The 26,111-nt window shown below is 35.3% G+C and overlaps 2 protein-coding genes and 1 long non-coding RNA gene across 3 annotated transcripts; all 3 read left to right on the plus strand.

Moving 5' to 3' along the window:
* The first annotated feature begins 302 nt into the window (after positions 1 to 302).
* Positions 303 to 11,455, plus strand: LOC102808171 (nesprin-1-like). The gene is made up of 18 exons (XM_006815772.3): positions 303 to 497; positions 602 to 910; positions 1,116 to 1,249; positions 1,408 to 1,597; positions 1,998 to 2,126; positions 2,433 to 2,630; positions 3,355 to 3,657; positions 3,785 to 4,111; positions 4,768 to 5,088; positions 5,183 to 5,497; positions 6,142 to 6,308; positions 6,836 to 6,998; positions 8,223 to 8,410; positions 8,520 to 8,670; positions 9,025 to 9,345; positions 9,990 to 10,145; positions 10,768 to 11,181; positions 11,270 to 11,455. Exons 1-18 carry the CDS (start codon positions 303 to 305, stop codon positions 11,453 to 11,455), a joined length of 4,167 nt encoding a protein of 1,388 aa, XP_006815835.3.
* Positions 11,456 to 12,316: 861 nt separating this feature from the next.
* Positions 12,317 to 12,666, plus strand: LOC144350667 (uncharacterized). The gene is made up of 2 exons (XR_013420296.1): positions 12,317 to 12,403; positions 12,560 to 12,666. It is a non-coding gene; the product is annotated as an uncharacterized LOC144350667 (long non-coding RNA).
* Positions 12,667 to 12,679: 13 nt separating this feature from the next.
* LOC144350662 (nesprin-2-like) lies at positions 12,680 to 13,521 on the plus strand. Its single transcript, XM_078008759.1, has 3 exons — positions 12,680 to 12,889; positions 13,016 to 13,231; positions 13,417 to 13,521. The coding sequence occupies exons 1-3, from the start codon at positions 12,680 to 12,682 to the stop codon at positions 13,519 to 13,521; spliced, it is 531 nt and encodes a 176-aa protein (XP_077864885.1).
* Positions 13,522 to 26,111: the final 12,590 nt, after the last annotated feature.

A 26,111-nucleotide genomic window follows, 5' to 3' on the forward strand; every position in this document is an offset into this window, starting at 1 on the left:
CTCAATTGATGTTGAAAGTGATCTCCGAAAATACAAGGTACGATTCTCACACGTTCGTGGAAACATGTTTGTTTGGATAATGCATATTCGAATGTATACTACATGTATTGCATATGGTTTTAATTCCATACTACCAAATTTGTTACGTAATAGTCTTTTTTTACACTGGTTTACAGGATTATCAACTCGACTTACAATCTAGGCAGATGACAGTGGAGTTTATTAACAAAGCAAATCAAGATAAGAACAGCAAAAACAGTGACACGACAGACTTTGCTGAACAAATATGTGCACTTAACAACATGTGGCAATCGATTAATAAAGAAGTAAATGACAGAATAAAAAGCTTAGAGATTCTACATACAGACTGGATAGACTATGAGAAGAGTATCGATGACGTGTTGAAGTGGTATGAGCAGCAAGAATGCAGGATTGTACGACATGAAGGTACTATTGGACATGAAATTGAAGTGCGAAATGCGTTGAGAGATTGTCAGGTAAGATTGCTCGGTTCAGTATTACCTATGATTTGTATATGCTCTGTGCTTGACCCACATAATGTCCTGTCTTACTATACTGAAATGTCTGTTGGGTCTCACAGGTTGTTGAAGAGCTGGTGGAATCCAAGAGCCATGAACTGGAAATGATGGAGAAGTCTGGTCTCAAGATCTGCTCAAGGGGTCAAATACAAAGTACAATCGATAGAATTCAACAAGCCAAAAATACCCTTTTAACGAAACGATCTAATTTGCAAAGAAATCTACTGACTTTGTTAGATCTGTGGAAACAATATAACGAGACGTTACACATCGTGAGCAAGTGTCTCACTGAAGCCGAGTACATTGTCAGTAAATTAAAAACTATCAGTGGTAGATTGGATTCCTTCAAGTCGAGTCTATATAAAGTTAAGGTATATAAAGTCTATATAAAGTCTATTAAGAGGAAAAAATACTTGATTTCTTTAAAACAAGTAGTATTGTTTTATTAGCAAACATTTAAATTAACATTTGTACAATTTGTCTGTGCTGAAAATGCATACTGTGTTCACACATAATTATTGTTTTTAATATGATTCAATTTCTACAATACTATATTTTGTTTTCTTTACTATAAAGAGCTTTCAAATAGAATTAAAGAACAGTAATATTCACTTGGCAACACTAAACAACTTAACCAAACAGTTGATTCAAGTATGTGAGCCTTCTGTTGGCAATGAATTAGAAACAAGTATCTCTGACATCAGTATCAGGTAAGTTGAAGACAATTGCTTTGCTTCAGTTTAGTTCGCATACTTGACATTGCAATTACGGACTTGTAACAAATACAAATACTACATGGGAACGCTGGACGTTGCACACTAAATAAGACAGATTTGTATCGTTATTATGTATTATTGTTGTTCCCCAGGTGGAAGGCAGTTGGTGCCACAATGCACATGTACGAACAAGCCTTGGTGCACTGGGAGTCATATGAAAATGAATATCTGAAGGTGGCAGAGTGGATCGAAGGGAAAGAACACAGAGTAGAAGCCATGATATGGATGTTTTTTGCACAAAATAGTGATGCTGACAAAAATAAACAGTTGGAGTCAGCTAAGGTATATTTCGAAATTATTATTTCACTGAGTGTGCCTATACAGTGTTGCTATTGTATATACTTTTTCTCACTAATACCAATACGGGTTTAATAGTTTTATTCCTTCAGTCATACTCGTACTAAGTTGTGACATATTACTAAACAACTTGCAGGAGTACACACAAACTCATGTGTCAACCGTATGTTTAAATAACATGTATGCAAATATTTTACCAAATTAAATCTGAATTGTCTATAGTGGTACATGGACATGTTAAAGTCTTGATACTACATTGGAAACATCATATAAGGAGTCTATTGGAAGCAGCATATGGCAAGTCTGTTACCTTCTTTAGGATGTAACATTTGATAATGGTTCATACTCAGTAGAGACCATGGCTGATTTGTTTTGTCTAAAATAGGGTTTAAAACTGGAACTGGATAGCTACCATAGTGTGTCTGGGTTAACATTACTAATCAATCCACTCACGGGACATGCGGACAGTACTACAATTATGGAAATAACAGCACAGCAGAAATCACTACAACAGGTGGGAATATCAATTTTTAACTATTTGGAATATATCGGAGAAAATTAAATTAATTTCAATATATTGCACCCATCACAACGAGATTTAGTAAAGATAAATCACCCATAATCACGGACATTGGTTTCTTCTACTATACAGTATAATATAGTAACTGTGGATACAATATGTGTGAGGAATAAAAACGTATTGTTTATTTCCTTCCATACACATGGGTTCCTTTGGACAATGTTAGAACAAATATTGCAGTAAACATATTTCCACTAATTTATAACAGTATTGTTTCTTTTTTTATAAATCATTCTATAGAAACTCGATAACATGCGAAAAACGGTAAATAAACAAGTGGAGAGGATGGAGAATTACATTATTTCCCAACGGAAGTTCCAAGACACATTACAAACATTGACAATCTGGATAGATAATATTGAGGAGGTAATCGATAAAGATGATCCTAATACGTCAATCAAGGAGAAATATATACAGGACAGAATGGCAGAATTGAAGGTAGATTATCGCTTGTTCAACTAAGGGGTATTGCTCATTGCTCTGATCTTGGAATCTTGTTAGGCACCTTCTACAATGCACAATTGGAAGTGCATTCCATGAAAAGCACTGTACAGAGTACTGTAAAACATGTTGAAAAAGCGGCATGCAATTTTAGCCAATTGTGGTAAAATTACGTAATAGCGAAATGTTGATTTAGCGAATCTCTCTTGTCATTGTTGATTTCTTATTTGGCGGCCATTTTGAATTGATAATAAAGTCATTAGCGACATCTTGAATTAGCGAATCAGTTCTCTCGCTAAATTCGCGAACAAGACATGCTCGGCAAAAAGACATGTTTTACAGTATGTTTTCCTATATATGTGTCATCTGAAGAACCTGACAAAAAAATACCAGAATAAAACCGTGTTGATACTTAATATATGAGATGAGAATTTTTGGTTGAGAAATTTATGGGATAGCTTTTAATGAGTGTAAAGTATAATAATCAACATACATATGTTATTATATTATTGCCGTTAACGTAATATTTCGTATTAAAATGTGCTGTATGACACAATTATTTAGCATTATGGGCGTTCAATTTCCATAAATAATAAATGTTTCCAATATGCCAACCGATTTTGTAACGCTTAGACATTTTTCCTGACACGTTATGTAGAAACACAAAACAAATTATAATGAATAAATTCATTGGTTACATAGATATATTTTATTCCCACAGTCTGTAATTGTCAAGTTTATAAATAACAACAGCCAGCTGGACTCGCTCAATGAAATGGGATACAAACAATCTTTGGAAACCAGTGATGCCCAGAAACTAACCAATTTGAACCGTAAGTGGAATACCCTGTCCAATCAGACGTCCGAGAGATACCGCAAATTGCAAGGCATATGGCTGCAACATCAGAGCTTTGCCCAGAAATGTGACGCGTGGATGATATTCGTCGCTCAGATTGAAACCAACCTTTCTGTTAATATTGCTGGGAACTACAAACTTCTACTAGAGCAACAGCAACTATTTGAGGTATGTCATGGATAAAAAGCAGTTAATTGATAAACTATCGGTGTAGACTAAGCATAGTTACAAATTTCCTGTAACTAAATAATAAGGTCTAAATTTTTCTTCTTCGGACTCATGTAATTTCTTGCAGTTGTTTGAATCAGACATATTCAATCGGCAACAGATCCTGTTCTCTGTCATAAGTGATGGTCAAAAGATATTGAAAGAATTCGAGCTTGATGACCAGGAAGAATTCAAAAATAAGTTAATATTACTGACTGAGCAATGGCAGAGTGTTGTGAAGAGGGCCAGTCAACGTAAAGAGATTATCGACCAAGCCATCGCAGACTGGCAAACATACATAATGATGTTGGATGAGATGAATAGTTGGTTTGATGGGATGGATGAAGAAATAGCTGCATGTGAAATCACATGCCCCACGTTACTGAAACTGGAACACATGCTGGAACAGGCAGAAGTAAGTCAAATACGAAGTTATTAATAAACTTATATAATTACTACTCAACACAAAACAAACGATTGACAAGTACACCTCACTGCATGCAATCAGCAAGGGTATACTATACATGAGTGATGCGTGTCGAATATAGTGAGACACTGTTCAACATGTGGCACTACCAAACATAAATCAACCTGAGACACAATAAAACGCTTTATGTATCTGTGTAACCACAACCACATAGATTGGAGAGAGTATGGTATTTCTGATGATGAAAAAAGGGGTCTAAGTATGATCAATCTCAAGTTCAGTTAGATATATTATTGGAATATAATTATCACTAAACTTCAAAATGCTGATGGAAGGTAATATAAATGAGAATTAAATTGAATTAATTATGTACTAATAAAGGAAGTGGTATAATTATCATCAGTAATACTCAGATAATTAACTCTATTGTATGTTAATTCAGAACGTAATTGATGATATGTTTAAATCATCTCTTCAGACGCAATCATTGATTATTTCGACAATTTTGGGGGCATTTTACCCATTTACCATAGTCATTTTAAATCAAATGAAAATAATTCTCCACTGACCACAAATATTCCAAAGATAGTTTTATAGGGTGAGGGTCAAAATGGAAACTGACCCTCATATTTGCTTCATTTAAGAATACTCAACAAGAGGTTTCAATTCAGGAAGGCAACTTCTTATCACTAAACGAAAATGGTATACAACTAATGCGCATATCAGACAGAGTAGCCAATGAGGTTATCAAAATGGAGCTTACCGATTCCCAGAAACGCTGGTATAATATTACAGCTGCATTAAATAAACAAACACACAAACTAGAAGAACTTATCGGACAGTGGAATAGTGCTGAGCAACATATTGAAGACTTACAGGCATGGTTAATTGATACGAAGGAGATGTTGAATGGTTCATTACCTTGCCTATATGAAGAACTACAGCACGAGTTGCAAAATTGCAAGGTGAGTTTGTTCTTTTTTATTTCCATTTTAAAACTTTAAGTTGAGAGGATGTTTATTTTTATTTTGTCTTACTCACTTTATGTTTTTTTTATAGCAACAGGAATCTGCTTTTGTGACGTCGCAGGTCAAACTGAAAACACTAACAACCCTAGAACACGAACTTGTCGGAACTATCAATCCAGAGGATTTATCAATACTCAGAGAAAAGATATCATTGCTTGCTGAACAGTGGGACGAGATACGACACCAGACGGTTAATAGAAAACAGGTAATCATAGATAAAATCCATGAATGGTCACTGTTTGCAGAAAGATACAAGGAGCTTTCTGATTGGTTTATCAAAACGGAAGTTAAGATGTCTAAGAATGGTGAAAACAACATTGAAGGTCTGCTGTATGAACTTCAACACGTAAGTTCAGTCATCTCACTTTACAACTCCAAATGATTAATGACAATCTGAAAAATATCGCACACATTTTATGTCCATTTGATGTATTACATCCAGTGTGAAATGGTTTTGAACACAGTGCACTTGCCTATGTTACATACATATGATTATGGATAAAATGCATAATTAATTTGTAGCATAGTGATATTGATGTAGTCAAATTACGAACGACCATATAACGATTTACACGATCATCAGTTTTAGTCAAGATGCTCAAAACGTGATCAATGATAGCTAACCATGACAAGACGTGTAATCGCGATATTTTGATACCCGCTCGTCGTAGAATAAAGTCAGTAAACGAATGTAATCAGTTTGAGTGGATTAATAAAAGACCGCCTCATTATTAGTAACAATTGTGCCAACTAATTAGGCAATTTGCATATTTACACATGATCACTAATCACAAACGAATGTTATTGATAATACAATCAAAGGTTTTGATGAATATTTACGGTTAAGAGTAAAGTATTACGAATATATTTGTTATGCGTTATAATAATCTAAAAAACTTTATCCTTTTTTAACTAAGTGGTTTCCAACTTGACGTTCTTCTCTAAAACTAGTACATAAACTATAGAACACGAGTTTATCTTCATCTGTAGGCATACAGTGGAGAATTGAAAACGGCAGCTGATAATAAAAAACAGTTGATTGAATTGGGAGAAAGATTGATTTCCGCAAGTAACGAACTCAAAGCCAGTGAGATAGAATATAAACTCGCTCGGATAAATGATAAATGGAAACATCTCATGAACTTCATATCTTTTAGGTGAGTTCTTTATATGAATTTATTGTTTTATTAAGTTTGGGATGCTCGAACCACATCAATAAAAAACGCTCGATTCACGCATACTGTGAATTATATGTACCTTGTGATAATTAGTTTACAAAATGCGCGTCTGTCGATGCGACGGCGTACTGTCTGAGTGCATACATTGAGGTATCCTCGTAATAACCTCCATTAATATACATCTTTTCCGTCCAAGGAGACATCAAGGGAATGCCAAAATCCAAAAAAAATCATAACAGAATCAACTAACTTCTCTGTGTGGAGTCCGGTCAAACCCTGGTGGCAGCCATGTTTGTTTGTATTATTAGAGGACGCTTACGCGCGTAATTACTCCATATTTGGAATTCAGATTTCCTTATTTGGTAGGATGAAAATACCCCGTAAAATACCTCACAATTATGGCACGCTATAACTTATTGCGTTACTGTAACAGATGTATAATAATAACGTATACATAAGATAAACGTATTTGTAATCTCTTGTTATTGTTTGCCTGCTTATTACAGGACAAAGAAGCTACAGCAAACGCTGGTAGCTGTGCAACAACTTGAAAATAACATGAGTAACCTTTGCCAATGGCTTTCCTATATTGAGAAGGAGCTCTCAACACCTCTAGTCTATGAAACGTATGATGCTAGTGAGATACGACTGAAACTGCAAACGCAACAGGTAACATTTGTATTATTTATGTCATGCAATATACCAATATTCCAATACCGAACCACTGTCCATATCATATAGGAGTGTACTGACAAATGTCAATATCGATTATTTGTCTATTTATTTACTCAAATTAGAGTATAGGACTGGAAACAGGTCTGTCCTAATGCATTCCTCAACTATAGTCTCAAATAATGACGAATAATATATATATATATATATTCAAATTATGGTATTTTGGCCATTATTAGGTGAAATGAAAATTGAATAATATATAGTGCATGTTAATTACTCTGAAATCGTCATAACTGTTCCACATGCAACCCACCTTTACTACCATCGCAAATATGTAATTATTTACGTGTAATTAGCATAGTATTGAGTCATTCACATTAACAACGGCTATTGCATAAATTAGTGCTGTAACTGTTTTTGCGAATTTTGATCGAAATTTAAACTAAATTTACGTAAAACTGTGATTAAATAAATCAACTATCATTTTTCTTATTTTATATTTGCATATATTTTCACAAATCAATAAAAGCACACACACATGAAATACGACGTATATATTCTTTTTTGAAGACTGCAAAAAATGACATTTAAATGAAACGGCCTTTAATGTCAAATAACTAAGAACTAAACATATTGGTTAGCATGTTATATCTTGATCTAATCACCGTGATGTGTGGTTAAATGATTACCACCAAGACTATCACTTAAATTAATACTTGGTGTTCTTATATAACATGTAAGTAGTGTGATTAATATACTGTCAATGCATTTTGCACATACACCTTGGTAATTGACGGTTGATTGTTAGTATGTCACTAGTTTAATTATGAGTTTGCATGCTTGTTTACTACTTGATTCCTTGATAGATTGCTTGCTTTTTTGTCAGAAGGCGTGCATGCTCCCTTGCTGAATACTCGCTTCTAGGTTATGGGGAAATTGAAAATGCGTGTAATATCGGGGACAAATTGCCTTTCCTGCATTGCACGGCATATATTAATGAACTTGTTGCAGTTTAATAGGTTAATTATTAGTTCATATTGATGACGAACATCCATTGAAACGTAAGAAGTGTTGATGATAACTAACTGTGATAATTCAACTCATCACAATCGTACTATTTGTCTTATTACACAATTTGCGATATTTTGTATCATATAGTGGTAATGACGAGTGTTCAAGTAATATCTCTATAACTTTCATTTCCAATGTGTGTACCAGACGTTGCAGAAGGACATTGAAAGTCATAGCATAGGTGTTGCATCAGTGTTAGACTTTTGTGAAGAACTTCTAAACGACTGTGGTGCTTGTCCCACAAAAAGTGAATGTGAAGCAATCCAAAAATCAACTAGAAACCTGGATTACAGGTGGCGACACATAAATACGTTATCAATGAAAAGAAGGATGAGGTAAATTATTTGTTCATTCATAAATGTAGAACAATGTTGAACAATTGTTGTTTATTAACATAGCTAATAAATAGCACAGATTTCTAAAAAAAAGTCTTCTCGATTTTAGTATTGAAGAGACTTGTAGGCATTGGCAGACAATTTTTGACGATCATACAAAATTTGAAGATTGGTTGGTATCCGCAGAGAGAGTGGCCTACATACCCAACTCTTCAACTGCGTCATTTGTGGATATGAAAAAAGATCTTAAACAATTTGAAGTAAGTCTAGCTATAATAGTACTACATTACGTTATCGAATATTGTTACATATAAAATTAATTGATGTATTTATATTGTATAACTTATAATAATTAAGTTTAAATAATAACTATATATTATTGATTACATTGAAATATAACATTCGTGAAAGTATGACCTCATTTGTTAAACAAGTGCAGTGGAAAAATGTAACTACAAACCTAAGATTTTTCATTTCAGTACATAATAATAGTTAGTTAATTAATGTCATTTTAAATTAAGCTTCGAATATGTGGTTTTGATAACGTTTAAACTGTGTTGTAGTTTTGAGGTTGTTCCTTTTTTATAATTATATATAATTTCTTTGCTATTTAGTTATTCCAAACTGACGTACATGAAAATCTTACCCAGCTAGAGATAATAAACAAGCAATACCGAAGACTTGCCAGGGAAGGCAGGATAGATAGCGGTGACAAATTGAAGTCCATGGTGCATGATGTAAATAATAGATGGGATAACTTATCAAGACGATGTACAAGTGTTATTAAGAGACTTAAGTTGATGCTGCACCAAAGGGACGAGTTTGAAACTGCAAGGGAAAGTTTATTGGTTTGGTTGATGGAACTTGGTCTCAGGCTGACTGACCTGGAGCATCTCTCAGAGTCTGATACGAAGGTCAAGGTTCAACAAATAAAGGTCAGTATTGTTTTCCAAAAATATTGCAATGAACTATAATATCAGCCAGCAGAATCGTATGATGGTTAAAGTGTCCCCATTTACTTGAACAATCGTAAAATATATATCCTAGGAATGTTGGACGCTCACACAAATGCATTTTGCAGAATTCCCAGTTGGTAGAATGAAATCCATTCACATGGTTCGGTCTTGTATAATGTTCTCTTCTATTTGGCATGTCATTTTAATACCTTCATGTTAATTTTCACTTGTTTTATTACCTCATTCATTTGTGATCACAGCTAAGAGAACCATATTAAAGTGCGGCAGTCGTCGTGCCGCGTCCTGTTCGATATGGGACTCATAGCAACGTATACAACGCGTAATTGTTTATTTACATGAAATTCGAACACGCGCTGCGCGACGACCACTGCGCTTTAACTCTTTGGTATATTATGGAGTATATTGCGATGGCTCATACATTGTGATTCTTCACTTAGGTAAACATTTTGCTTATAAGACCCTTGCATTTATGTACATTATTGTTCTCAGCATGGAGCTTATTTTTTATATTATAATGAATTGGGTTCTGATTAAACCAATCATTGCATTGGAATCAAAGTATTTCAAACGCACTAAACTGAATTGGTTTGTTTACATTACAGGCCTTTCAAAATGAAATGGATTCAAACAAAACCAGGCAAGAAACTGTAAATATGTTGGCCCATGCACTGATGCAAAAGTGTCAGTCAACTGATGCAGAATTTATACAGAAAGAACTTGATGAACTCAACAAGTATTATAATGAAGTATACGGCAGAGTGAGCAGGCTCCCGCATAGATTGCAAAAGCTCCCACAATCACCGGTAATTTTATACCAACAACTATATACATTCTGCATGTTACATTACAATATTCCCCACAGTGATAGGTTGACTCGACAGATGTGAGAAACAAGTAAGACTAAGTGTGTTAATCCATTAAGCTAAACAAGCTGCGTTTCTTTAAATCAAAACAACACATCATTTTCCCTGGCTGTGATATTAGACAATAACAATATAAGGCTAAAACAAAACAAAACTCAATTTCAATTCCCATGCAAAAACGTTCAGCAAAGCCCCTTACATTTTAAAACTAAACCCCACTTGTTATAATCTGTGGACCATCGAAACAGTGTATATATGTAATGCTCTGCTTAGCGACAACATATGGATCATATACATGTTGCGATTCAGGATATGAAGTAATTAAGTATAAAATGAAGAACCAACAATTGAGTATATAAGGGAGAGGTTTTGCGCAATATCATTTAAAATGTAATATTGGTATAGTTTGTATTCAAGAACATGCATATCTAATTTCATTTTAATGCATTGTGTGGTTACCACATTTATTTAGTTCATTTTTATAATCCAAACTATTATTTGAACAATTTCACTTCAGAGTGACAGTCTGAAATCTTCATTGAATTATCCATCTAGAAAAAGTAGTCCGGGCATATATGGCAAATCAAGTAGTCCCACGAGATCAAGCAGATCAAGTATTAGTCAAAATCACAGGACAGCTTCCGGAAAAAGAACCCCCTCCGCGTATGACAGTGCCAAAGTTGCTTCATCATTAAGAGAAATTTCAGAAAGTTACACTCCCATCAGTAGTAGATCTTTTGACTGGGATACAGCAAATCTAACATCTTACCAAGAAATGCCTTCGATAGCACAATACAGGGATTATGTTTCGCCTTCTGGTGACATCTTGAGAATTTTACAAGAGTGTGAAGGCAAAATTGAACAGATGGAGGTTGCTCTGGAAAGAAGAATGCCAGCTGGTTGCGATGTCGAGTATGAAAAAAGTGAATATGTGAGTTGGTGCTTATTTATGGTTATCTAAAGATTCATACTTATTATAGTATATTATAAACTTATAGCATGTATGAATTTGTCTGCAGGAGTCACTGATGTCAGACACCGTGGCTTGTGTTTCCATCATCAAAGGTCTTGCTAACAGATTATTGGATGATCCAACATTAACTGATCAAATAACAAGTAGGTTTCATGTTAATAGGGATGCTTTAGATATTTGCTTTTACAGGTCTCATATTGCAGTCATGTCTTTAGTGTTTAACACTCGTTGAACGTTAGTACAATTGTTTTGTGGTTGTCAATGAATCCACATTGCTATTTGAAGAGGTGAAATTATGTTTGATGTGTCTACGGGGTGAAACTGTGTTTTTTTAGTGTGATACATAACAAATAAAACAGAGTGCATTAGATATATTGTGCAAAATGAGTGCACACTTAAAACACTGGGATGTACTGATTCACTTCTGTCAATGCGACATGCATCGGCAGATCACATTGAAACTAATATTTGCAATAACAGATAGCTAAATGTCGGTCATTTTAGTTCAACATACCCAAATGAAACACTAGGAACTAGATCTCTTTCAATTATTTAATATAGTATTTAATATAAAACATTGGTCCATGGTGCTTTATAATTGTATTTTATTGCGTTATAATAACTACTGGCCATTGTGTTTTGTTTTCAATAGTGCAGATCACATTGAACTAATATTTTCGATAACAGATAGTTTACTGTCGGTAATTTTAGTTGAACATACCCAAATGATACACTAGAAACTAGATCTCTTGCAATTATGGTTGATTTTCCGTAATATAGAGCCATGGTGCTTTATAAGTGTGTTTTTTATTAGATTATAACAACTAGCCGTTGTGTTTTGTTTTCAATGAAGATCAGAGCTTTTAAACGCATTTAATCTTTAAATGACATTCATGTTACATATGCATGTAGGTGTATTATTATCAAGATGCAATTCAATATAAATATTACTGAAAATGATCTTTATTTTCTAGCTATCATCAACAGATGGGAAGTTGTGCAGTCTGATGTGGTAGACAAGCATCGTAGAATGCAAAAAACACATCAAGAATGGCAAAGATTCAGAAGTGACATAAACAATATATGCAGCTGGCTAGATAAAGCAGAGAATATACTCAGTTCGCAAATTGGGTCTAGTGGTGATATTTATTACTTAGATTCTACTATCCGTCAACAACGGGTAAGTCGTTTGAATGTTGGATAATTAACCGAATATTTCATTTTAAATATTATACAGATCATACTTGTATGTACAGCTCTTACTAATACGAATAGTATAGAGAACGCAATTCTTGATTTTATTCCATTTAATTACACAAATTACGCTTATATGTAGGATTTCTTAGCAGAATTAGAAGCGAGAAAAGCTATAGTGATGTCTATAAACTTGTGCAGTAAGAAGTTCACCTCACTCGAGTCCATACGTGGTCCTGAAATGAAAAAGAGAGTCCGGGCGATGAATGACCGATGGGAGATCGTGTGTTCACTGGCATATGATTGGCAGAAGCAGTTACAGCGTCGATTGATTCGATGTGATGAGTTTCATACAACTACGAGCGACCTAATTGGCTGGCTGCAGCAAATGGAAAATCACATGGATGACATGGAACCATTGGAACTACTTATTGACCAATACATGCTGATTGAGTGTTACCGAAAATACTTGGTATGAGTAAATAATTCATTTTTCCCTTGAACAGATTTATTATGTACAAGTGCTATAACAGTCACTATGTATGTAATACTCCAAATAAAACGAACATGTATGTAACAATGTATATCTTTGTTACAGAGGTTCCGCCAGGAGCTCGATGACTTCAAGCCTTGTGTGATTTCTTTAAAGGAGACAGCCGATCAACTGCTGATCCATGCAGGCACTAGAGAGTGGGCAATGGAAAATGATAAACTCAGCATCATTGTCAACAAAGTCGATACATTATTCAAGAGATGTCTAAATAATTTAGAATTTCTTAGCAATGCTATAGATATCGGTGAATATTCAGATACGGTGGGTAATGACATCGTGAACGCAGCAATATAAATGCATTACGATGCACTGCTACGAATATATCTGATGTACTCAATAACTATTTTTCACCATAATACGCACCCCGGGCTCTTTATGAGTTTCTATGTAATCTGATGTTACGAAGGTGTTATGTGAAATTCTCGGCCTCATGTAATGTTTCTTAGTTGTATGAGGGTGATATTGGTGGTGTTATTGGGAAGCCAATGAAGAAATTTGACGACATACCCAGATATTATTCAAATATGTCTACATCAACAAGGTTTGGATAGTCTCAAATCAGAAACATAACTTTTCCAAAACCTGATAATATTGCAAAAACATCAAAGATCGGTGCAATTAGTCATAACAACTGTGTTCAAGCTTTTATTGTAACACAGTATTTTATTTGCACGCAGGATATGGAGTTACCACAGTTATTTGGCTAGCTTCGTGGGAAATGTCGTTTTTCTCGGTATATGCTACTCAAAGTCGTTCTTTTCTTCTTTCAGATGTGTGAAGCAACGAGGCGATAGAACAACGTTCATCTTATGTCAGAATTCGTGGTTCGCATTTTCACTGCACTTCTTCCACTGTCACTATAGCGTCCGAAGATGCACATACGACTAATCTGAGAGTGAAAAATCTAATTGACAACAAATATCTGTATTAGAAAATTTTATTTTGTAGCAAACCGTCCTTTATTGCTGAGAATCTGCCTTTAGTTTAGCCTTTCAATGTGTTCACCTGTATTTATATAATACGGAGGCACGGAAAACGTACGAGTTGGTACTTCGTAATATGTTTAATCATGTTTAACACGGATGTTTTTAATTAATTTATGATACTATATAATGCTTATAATAGTTTTATACCAGGAAATACTAGTGTTGGTTAGTTACATGATTCCAGCATAGGTTTTACCAAACTCTAGTGGTAAGACAATGACACATTGAGTTTATCAGCAGTAAGTCGCAACTGAAATGACAATGTCTCTCTCGAAAAGTGTGTACATGTTAATTGATTACATATATTTGGTTAAATCTTACATATCTATAACACTTGGAAATGTGATAGAACTGTGGGTATAGACAAGAACGGTGACACAGTTATAATAATACCATTCGCAAGATGTTTTGAATGCGTGTTTTAACAATCCGTCCAATGTACACTAATTAATATGTATATGTGTAACAAAACAAGTCGTATATTATTCACGTTTACAAAATTGCACAACCGAATATGTATTCGTGCATGTTCGAATGTAATCAGTATAAACATTAAATATGCTATCACTCATCCCTGATTAATAGTTTATAATATCTAGAAGAAATTATAAAAATTGGAGTTGCCTTGTTCTTCTGTGCATTCTTTTGATATTGTTCTGCGGACTTCAAACACTGTGTGATTCTTAATGACATTAAAGTTGATCTGATAACAAATTAATATACGTTTTATTAGTTCTCGTCAGACATATGTTGTTGTTTTGGAAATTCGGACCGATACTGTTTAAAGTTGTTACTAAGTTTTGTCTGACGGTCATATGCACTTGTTAGCAAAATTCACGGTTCCGCCGAAATTGAACAAGTGAATGAAACTATTATTTTTGTTGAATTTAGTCACACACATGCAAATGTCATATAATTATTTGAGATGTGTTTGTCATCACTGCGTTTTCGATAATATTTTGTTTAAAGTCGTGATTATAGCCGCAAATGATCACAGATCACAAAATATTGCCTCTGTAGTCGGTACAAGTTGGCCGTAGTGTGTTGATAACAACATACAAAGTTGTGCAAAATGACGGGAAAGTTAGCCAAGTTGCTTGGAAAATTGATCGATGTTGTTTTCACAACGAATCATTAGTTGGAAGCTAATAATATTTGCATTTACTTGTTCAATTTATTAATCTCCTACGCAAGTACGAGACACGCTCGATGCAGCTTAACTTTTAAAATGGGTCGTTTATCTCCTGAATCTATTCGAGTTTGAGCCATTAAATGTGTAGAAGCTTAAAGTATATCACATTTTATATCAATTAAAATTTAATGATTCGGTAGTTGACCTATGACCTGTGTATCCTTCCTATGACAATCTTCTAGTATAATGAGCCAATAACTTTGTTGTGCTTTCAACCATGTGATCTATTATGGAAATAACACTGGACGAATCCGTAAGCAACTTTGCTAAGTTCCGCGTGACTATGCAAAACTTTTCACCCTTTTCTCAACATAATCCGGTCATCATTATTGCAATTACATAATGCGTTATGCCATCTCATCATGCGTCAAGTCGTTAAACTTTGCGAGATTTGAGTATTTGTATTGCATTTTCACAACACGATATAAATCCGTGACCAATCGCGGCCCTAGCATTATTATCAAGAATGATCGATGTGACATATCGCATAACACAACAACCCCTCCTCCCCTTGAGTTATTTGGTTTTTACAATGCAAACATAATTACATACTTTTGTAATCCGTGACAAATCTCGGCCATTGAATTAGAATCGGGAATATTCGACCTAACTATCATGGACAATTTCTTTTTTTGCTCCTATCCTAAGCATAATTGCATATTATAGAGAATGGCATGGTGAGAGTGTGTACAAATCTTTTTTTTCTGAGCAGTCGCTGGGTAGCGTCGCTTTTGTGTGGGCTTCGAATACGAACAACGTTCAGCCGAACGTTACCTTGCAATTGAGCTCACTGTAATGACGTACGAGTTGCGGAATACGGAAAATGAGTACACAATATGCTAATAACTTTGACGACGTTATGACGTAGACATACCTCATGAATATTATTTTTAAGTGCAATTATTATTATTGTGGTCATTTGAAGACTGTACACGTTTTCCATCATACTAAACTGGTCGCTAAATTTAAGTGTCTGTTTTTTTCCACTGTTCGCTGACGTGAGTGTTTGCAAGCCTAAATAGGTTTCGATTGTATACAGCGCCACCAGGGGCTGTTCCCTGCTCCATGCGTCCACAACATTCAAAGGGGTAAAGGGTGTGTTATGTTATATCGATTACTCTCGATCATTATGCGATGGCCGCGATTAGTCAAGGATTATTTATTCCTGTTCATTTATAGCGAATAAAGTTAAGAATCATTTCGTTGCATGGACGCTTTAGCATGAAGATTTAAGGGAGGACAAATAGTGGCCAGGAAATGTTATCCTCGAGTATTAAATATTAAATGTGATGTGACAACTTTAATCCACTTTCCACCCACATCCCCATTCCAAGCGTTATGGCGTTCAACAATCATACGGGGACAAGCCCATTTACCCGTTCAACATTCTGGCTTTTGCAACACTTATTGTTTGCGGGGGCGGGGGTACCGGAAAGGGTATGGAGTATGATGGAATTTTGGTCTGCTTACTATATTTTTTGGTTCTGGTTTTAAAATATACTAGTATAAGTCCATTGTGACTAGATTCGTTTTCGTGATTTTGGGTTTGAAATTCGTTTTCATTTGTACAGTGTCGGTCATACAATCAATCACGGCTATCAGTCAAGTGGGCGTGCTCCGGGAAAAATGAATGTTCTAATTTAATTGTTAGTCTTGCAGACTCAAGGCAAATGTTCCCGTTGTGAGAAAAAACATCCACAATTGGACAGAACACGTCAAAACTTATATATTTTGCAATTTTGTTACCCTGTTCAGGGGAGTCTCATCAATCACCCTCAAAGTACAGTTATCGGCCTTCACCGTTTTTTTCACCGTGACGACTGCCAGGCGGTGAAAATGCCCGGATGTCCGCCCCGAGAATAGAAGTGAGTGGCTATTCACAAACGATTCTGGGCAGTGGCCAGTATTGTCACGTGTAAGAAACGTCAATGATCATAATGACAATTTTATAAAGTCTTAGAATATTTAGGTAAGTTTTCGTTTGTCTTTCTAAGAAATCTACTTCAAGGTTTGAACGCGTGCGGGCTCACTGCTATAGGGGGTTGTTTTTGAATGACTACCGAGGCGTACAATCATGGATAGTCTTAGCTCTTCACAAATTCCTTCAGGAGTTTTTGTATAACTTGCAGTGATGCGCGAAAGGGGAAGTTTATTGAACTGATAAGCTGATGAACTAAAGGTTCGTTCTTTGTGGCCATATCCCAGAGCACTCGACATTTTCTCGATTCGTCGACAGAGGGCGCATTCGGCGTCTGAAATAGCTTCATATGCCATGGCACAGGATGACCAAAAATGCGATCGCTTCAACGCTATGGCGCATCACTCTGATGTCACTTTTGGTATCTATCCAAAGCTCCTAATTTAATGTAACTCCTAATTTATATGACAACACGTATTGACTCTCGAACTGTATAATAATCACCAGATTACTTCTATTTGCACTAAATACTAAACATGTACACTTGTTATTGAAATTACAATTATTTGATTTTAACAATAGTTCGACAACACGACTTATACCACCATTGTACACATTTAATCCGTAGCTTAAAGAGTTGGTTATATCCTGAAAGGGCATTAACTATTGTTTTCGTTGTATGGGTACTAGTAACATTAGTAGTTGAGAAACGCATCAGTTGTATCATTACTTGCATCGTATGCTTACTATAACTTGATGTGAAGCGAGTTGAGATTCTAACTTTAGCGAACCAATTTTAGCTTTAAGTCGATGCTGAATGGAATACACGTCTTGAATACGCTAAGGTCTGGTACTCTACTTTTCTCGTCCTCTGTGAAGGGAGTGACCCTGTCTGAAACTTTCTCCATGAAGAATCCTTCATACAAATGTTGTCCGGGCTTTAGGTTCAGCTGTAAGAGAGAGCAAATGGTGTGAGTTATTGTTCCGTTTATTCAATCAAATAAAAACTTCAAGTTTCCGGGCCACACTCTCGGCTTAAACTACTAATATTGCATCAGTTGGGTCGAAGCTTATACAAGACAAAATTTGATACGTCGAGAAATAAGCTGATCTCTGATTGGTCTAGGCAGTTAGGAGTCAGTAAGTAGTTTCGCATTGACTTCAATATTGCGAAAGTGAGTCCCAGTTCACAATCAGTGGAGAAATCACGTGACAACATTTGAATGAAAAGAAATATGTAAATGAAAGGCGTTTGATTATCGCTATAATTACCTGTTTTTTGATAAAATTCCTCATTCTGTTATTTCCTACATCTGGGTTCATTACCAAACGCTTCAGCGTGGTATTAAGATTTTGTTTTCAGGCTTGCGTGGTACCAAGGTGGAAAATGGTTGCACATATGGGGGGTAATTCCTGGAATTGCAATAGAGAGGGTTCAGGCCGAAATACATATATATAGTGTTTTCATGTTTCGTCTGATATTTCTGTGGTATTCTGCTGCTGTATATAATGCAAGATTTGTTCCGAAATTCAATGTGTTGTGTGCACTCCAGGGTTATTCGTTTTTTGCTCAAAAGACCCCTATTTTTTAATGGCAGAGTCGAATAGTTTCACTCCCACTGGGAAATCTGCATTGTTACTTGAATGAGAGCTAACTAAACACATTTTCCAGACGGGCGAAAGTGTATGCAACAGCCAATTTTAACAGCCTGTCACGTGATTTTAGTCTGAATGTCAACATCAAAAGAGGCTAATCCATTTACGCAGGTATAACTGGGAATAGAATATGTGAGGGATTGTATCAACAGAGATGTGTATAATGAAAAGTAACATCTATCCTTCTTTTGCATCGCTGAGCATTTCTGTTTAGTATACTGGTTTGAAAATGTTGAATTTGCATGATTTGCAATGTGTTTTTTTTACTGAAACTCCCCCATTGATCGATTCCCGGGTTTGAAAGAGAACGGCACACCACGTGATTCGTTTGAATACAATGGTGAAGGCACGCAAGCATGACTTACGTTGTCAGCAGTAGTCGCTGAGCTTCATGCTACAACTTCAGTTGTGATGTTGCTTGTTAGCCGTGGATTGAATTAATCTTGATTACCGGTTAAAATGTTGCTTATTTGGCGTTGGTGATCTTTATTTGGAACTGGGTAACGTCGCCAGCAGAAACCTCCTGGGATTTTGATGTTGATGGTTGCGCCTCCATGGCAATCGCTAATTTTACTGCGGGTGGATCTTCCAAGAGCCCTTCGGGGTTTATAAAACTCATTCTTGAACATACATAAAGTTCTCTCAATCGTAGTAGTCCATGTGATGTACACCTAATATGCCAAACATGTTGCTGAACGATTTTGCCAATGAAAACAAGCCGGTTGGCGATCCACTCCACTAAAAAAAACTAGCAATATGTTTTCGGCTGTTGCCATGGTAGGACATGAACGTGAAGCTAACGTCGGTTTATAACTAAAACCGGGCACCTTATACAAAGTTCGCAAAAAAACATTCAGTCTTTAGAAGTCATTTTATTTTATTGCTAGGACGTATGCTGTTGTTAGGGATTGGTCAGTTACTTCGGCCTGGGGGTGGATCAGTAGGGGGGTTACCCTGTTTTTGATTTTGCGAATGAGGGGGGTCACCCTGTTTTCCACAATTCACACACGCGCTTATGCATATATGTTTTTAAATTTTATTTCAGAACAATAGATTAAAAAGTTAATCGTACAAATGTGTTCTTAATAATAACTATTACCCATATTGCCTATAAATTTGTTGATGCAAAAAATGTTATAGGCTAAATATTTTGGGGTTGAAGTTGACAAATAACTAACAGATTATGCAATGCGGCAGAGCCCCATGCAATTATACAGTTAAGTTTTGAACACATCCCAAGTCCATGTGATATCAGATTATTTTATTTAAAGTCTGAAGTCACCATTGTATAAGATATTTACTGGATTTATCCAATTGTAGCTGGAGACGGAAAAACACAGCAATTAGTACAAAGAGCAGTGACAGTTTTTGTTCAGCAAATCAAAAAAGTTAAATGGATTCATGTATATAAATAAATAGTTTTTTTGTTTTTTTAACTTTTAAATATGCATATTTTGCTCTGTAAAATACCAAAATCCAACACAAATTTATACAGAAATCAAAGTGTCCTTTGTTTTCATAAGCACAGACTGTGCTTCAGGTGTAAAGCTTTCCTGGTCTATAAGATATGAAAGATATATTAAATCCAAATTAGTTTTCAAACCGCCTAGATTCAAATCCTCTTTTACTATCTTATAAGGGTGTTTATCAAGTGAGTACTCCACAGCTTTGTTTTTATTTACTATCTATAGCAGCATAGATTTCCCTACTTCCTGCAGCCTTTTCTGTAGTCGTTTTTTTGGCTTTATGCTTCCCCTCCCCTCCTAAGGTGACTGGTCTATTAAATGCAAACACTAAAAATTACGGCAAACCACTATATTTTTAATGCACATCATACATTTTGTAATCATGTCAGAGCCAAAACTGTTAATGTTTCTTTGTTTTTCGGGGGGGGGGGTCAGCATGTTTTAAAATATAATGTTAGGGGGTCGCCCACTTTTTGTTGTTGATAGGGGTGGGTCAACAGAGATTTACAGCTGACAAAATGGAATCTGCCGACCCCCCCCCAGGCCAGAGTAACTGAACAATCCCTTAAATTTATTATTTCCAACGGGTCGAAAGTATTCAAAAAACAGTTTTTGGCTGTTGCCATGGTAGCTGTGGACCAGGATTGTTTTGCCAAGTAGTGACGGTACGACCTGCCTGTCAATTATAAACAAATTTAGCCAAGCCAAAAAAAATCTCAGTAAATTGTTGCCCACACTCAAGCGGATTAGAATGAGCTGCGTCCATGCTTTTTAATCATAGAAATGTAGGGTGTGATACATTTGGCGTGAAGGTATTAAAAAATTCAGTTGTTGGCTGTTTCCATGGAAACGGTGGTCAGAATTTGTTTTCAGATTTTACCAATAGTAACTTTGTGCCCACACTCAAGCTGAGCAAAATGAGCTATGTCTGAGGTGTTGTATCCAAAATTTGTAGGAGATACATTTCCTGATAACTAGGGTGAAGGTGTGACCTACCTGCTAAGTTTGAGGAAAATCGGCCAAGCCAAACAAATCACAGAAGAATTAATACGTGAAAACACTAGAAGTCACACACAGATACACAAAATTAAAGTGATTTTAAGGGCAATCCAAGTGGAGCGAATCGCCAATACCATGTTCATTTGCATATTGACCGTGAAAATACCAAAAACATCATTGCATGGGTGATATGCAAATTAGTTTTAGTCAAAATAAGTTACTGCTTAGAAGTACCATTACTGTTGTTCAAATTTCATTTCACTCGGCAAATATATTCATGCATCCAAACGTAAAGTATCGTACTTCTAAATATTGTTTATTTCTGCTATGTTTCGAAAAACGCTACTCTTGAACGGACTACTTTTTCGCTCTCAGACCTCATTTGCATATGGGGTGTGGAAGTACCGATTTTGATTTCAGGGACGAATCAAAATAAACTGCAGTATATATGTAATAATGTGGAATACTTCCTTTCACTGTGAACATTTTTCCGCTAAAATAAATTCCAGTGAAAATGCCATTTCCCTCATACTCTATTGACACTTGACACAGCACAGTGAAAATTTGATTCACACCGTATGCTTGAAAACTTTTCATCGAAAATAAATTAAGTGAAATTCTGTGTGATTTCATGAGAGTTGAAAATGAAAAAAATATATGACACCCAACCCTACCACTCCATACACAATGTAACCACACCTCAAAAACATCCTTTCACCAGTGTATTCTATTTGAATTCAGGAGAAATTTAAATAAACAAATTATATGACAACGAACTTAATTATAATTTCAACCTCTAGTTCAGCACTGATTAAATAAACTACCTCGTCTTTATGCCAACTTGAAGTTATTCAATGCCTACACCAGTGACTTCAAAATCTATGTTTCAATTCCAGGAATTTCACTTGCTATTAATTGTATGGGAGTGCCAGTCTTTTATTTTCTATTGTAATGTCAATTTCTTGTGATTACTCTGAAAATGAAGCTGTAACCACAGACCACAGTGCTGCAACTAAATCCTGGTATAAGCACCGGTTAGGCAGTCTTGAACTATGCATGTGAAGCCAGCTGAGAGGTATATCCAATCTTATAGATTTCTCATTGTTTGGTAACTATTTGCTGCAAATGCAACATAAATCAATATAAAAATATTACCCACACAGCATTCTACAGGTTACTTGTTTGGTTCAGAGTCAATGGAATGTTGAATCTCAGTTCTAAAGACTCGGGTAATTTCAATTCATCCACCGGATCACCATCCTTGTAATAGGTAACGATGGGATGTAGGAATGCCTGACAATCAGTGGCGTTTAGTTCGGGAAAATGAGCAAAGTCCATAGCATGTTTGCCGTGTTCTCCGAAACTAGTGAGAAAAAAAATATATTGATTATTTGACATTGTACGTGATAAATCGCAGTGTAATTCAGTTTAATAAATACTCACATTGGTTAAATCAAAGACAATTGTCTTTGGTTAAATATTCCTCAAGTGTAACAAAATAACATTTAACCGCCTAAGAAGCAGCTAACAATCCCGGAAATCAACACTATTAAAATACTATACGTACGATAAAAGTATCACAAACATAACATATAACCTCCAAGTCACTAAAGTCTCATTATTTTGTGTTTATATATATATATATATATAAAGTTTTAAAAATGTCATGTTAACCAGAGTTATTCTATTCTCGTATGATTTTACACTTACTCTTCAAATACGTCCGATAGTACAATAACGAACACGTGCTTTTATTTTGCGAATCTCCCTTTAATTGCATCTTCAAGTACATATGGTTTTGGGAAATCCTGATAGAGTTCAGCTTTAATTTCTCCCTTCATGTTAGGATCGAAGTCAGGAATAGCTAACACGTGACACAGCACGTTATTCATTTGATATATACCATCACTAACACTTACGCGTTCTGAAAATAAAAAAAAATACATAATGCTCTCGTTATTCAATTTCTTTTGACTAAAGTTAATATGTAAACGATCATTTGTTACATTTTGTATGAATTAAGGTAGAGATGCAGTTTACTTGACAGGTATTTTAATTAGTTAATTAGGAAACCAAGATGACCTCCCTTGTACACAAAACTATATATTTTCGGAACGCTTATTGTATGAATTTTAAAATTTTGTAAATATGTTTTTTATGGACACTGTAGTTTGAAATATGCACAAAAATGTGCTTTTTTGGTCAAAAGTGATATAAAAGAATTTAGCTTCTAAACCATGCTTCTGTTTCCTGTAAAAATCGGTTTATGGGTACATCTGTTTACTATGAAGAAAGCGCCGTCTTGAAAACTGTCTACCAGTTGTCAATTTTGCAGGGCAGCAGCTCAAATTTCACTACTTCAAGTTTATGCATAAATTAACACCCCGGCTAGTTGTCTGTACGATTGTTGTAACACTGTTCAACCAAAAACAATGTCTCTACGGCGTTTTGAAGATAAACACATTGTCAATCATTTGTGAAAATTTCAAAACAAAAGGTCAAAGCGTCTAGGAGGTATTTGCACTAAAAGAAGCTGAGATAATTGCTAATTTGCATAACAATTCACTCAGTAAGAAGTTTGATAATGGGCACGGATCTAGAAGCCGTACCTACACACGAATTGGTGACGTCACAAAATACATGACCTTCAATCGGCGACGTTTCCTCGGTATGTACGAATTGGTATATACAAATTACAATAAAGATTCTTAAGACATTACACATAAGGTAAAATAAATCACGTGACAATATAATGATAATAACGGTAATAAATCCTAGCTTAACAGTTGAACAGAACGCTCATATAGTCAGTCGCGTGACGCCGAGGGTCACGCACTGTGTTGCAAAATGGCTGTGTGGTTGTAACTGGGTCATGGCGTGACGGGTGAGGAAGACATCATTGAACTCTCTCAAAATCACAATAAAACGGGAAAAGTGGTTGGGAAATAAAAAAACTTTCAATACAAACGACATGGTTTCGAATCACACTAGATACACACTCACCAGAACCGAAGCAATCGTTTTGGCTTTCCCGTTCAACTCATCGGAACACTGGAGTAGTTAGAAAAATGAACACCACTCAACGACCAACGTCGTGGCGTGGTACACAAGCGTGCCATCAAAATAAAACAAAATTAGCTTGTAAAGACAGTGGGTTCGAGTCCCGCTCAGAGCTACCGTAAAAACGTAAATCAAATAAACTGAAATCTCTCACACCGTAAACAAGTAAACAAAGAACGTCGCAAAAAAACAAAACAAAAAAAAAACATCACAAAACTCCACCATACAAAACTGAATGAATAAATAAATAATAAAATAACTTACGTCTTAAACTGGGCGACGCGCAATTTGTTCAACAGTTTCCAGATTGTGACAAGAGATAAACAAGACCTAAGTCAAGGTAAGTTTTGTTAAAGTGTCGATGGCGTTCCCTATATTACGAAAACAATTCAGGCAACAGACGAATATCTTCTGTGGTGTTGTGGAATTTATACCGTGTCTGCGGAATTGTTGATTGAGGGTTCGAAGCCAGCAGTTAACATTTTGTTAGAAAGTTTCACAATTAAATCAAATATCCAATAATACCAGTATATTTATTTCATTATTTTAACAACTTGCAATGGTGGAAGTTGGTCAAACACGAGTTCTTACAACAAAATAAGTTTCAAATACTTGGTCATACATTTACTCTCTCAATTTAACAACTTGTAATGGTGTAAAATTATTAAATGAGAGTTGCCTACACCAAAATAAGTCTAAAATATTAGTCCATACATTTATTCTCTCAATTTAACAACTTGTAATGGTGTAAAATAATTAAGCGAGAGCTGTCTACACCAAAATAAGTCTAAAATATGTGTCCGCACATTTATTCTCTCAATTTAACAACTTGTAATTGTGGGAATTAATCAAACGAGAGCTGTCTACACCAAAATAAGTCTAAAATATTTGTCCGCACATTTATTCTTTCAATTTAACAACCTGTAGTTGTGGGAATTAATCAAACGTGAGTTGTTTACACCAAACTAAGTATTAAATATTTTTTGAGACATTTATTCTCTCAATTTAACAACTTGTAATGGTGTAAAATAATTAAACGAGAGTTGTCTACACCAAAATTAATCTCAAATATTTGTCCACACATTTATTGTCACAATTTAACCACTTGTTAATAGTGGAAATTACATTAAACGCGACTTGTTTAAGGTAGAGATGCAGTTTATTTGTGAATTTCAATCAAAAATAGTTTTTTTCGTTTTTTATATAGATTTTTATCTAAAGAACATTCTGTGAAAATTTAACCAATGCATTCTTATTGGAACACCCTTAAAAATGCTGGTTATTTTCTGATTAAAAATAAAAAAAACACTCACACGTGGCAATGTTTATGTCCAATTGCCTAATTTGCATGAGTAATCAAATAACAGGACCTTTGATTGACAATATGCAAATCGAGATTGTACAGGTCATAGTTCATTCAATTCACGCGCATGTGCAATTATTCTCAAATCAGTTATCGCTTGCTAGCAAACCAAACATTACATTTCCTCAGCGTTTTTTTTCCTAATTTTTATCATTACATTATGCGTGGTGTGAAAAGAAAGAGAGGTAGAAAGAAGATTCAGATGATTTCTATGTCGGAAGAGGCAAAATCTACACTGAAGGCATCAGCCCGTCGAACGAAAAACAAAATCGATGTGAGCGTTCAAACGTGACTTTCCCTGAAGGCGTGAATCCGAGTTTCTGATTGACTGAGACATTTTATTTTTAAATAATTGTTCTCAAAAAATAAACTGAGCATGTGAAGGATAATTTAACATTGTTTACAGTGATAACAGCGCATTGTCGAAACGAAGCTTACCCATTCACGATACTCTTGAATAGGCGTCAATGACTACGGTAAAACTTAGACTCTATTTTAGGC

The sequence above is a fragment of the Saccoglossus kowalevskii genome, chromosome 22 (assembly GCF_978046115.1).
Source record: "Saccoglossus kowalevskii chromosome 22, keSacKowa6.1, whole genome shotgun sequence".
Taxonomy (NCBI): domain Eukaryota; kingdom Metazoa; phylum Hemichordata; class Enteropneusta; family Harrimaniidae; genus Saccoglossus; species Saccoglossus kowalevskii.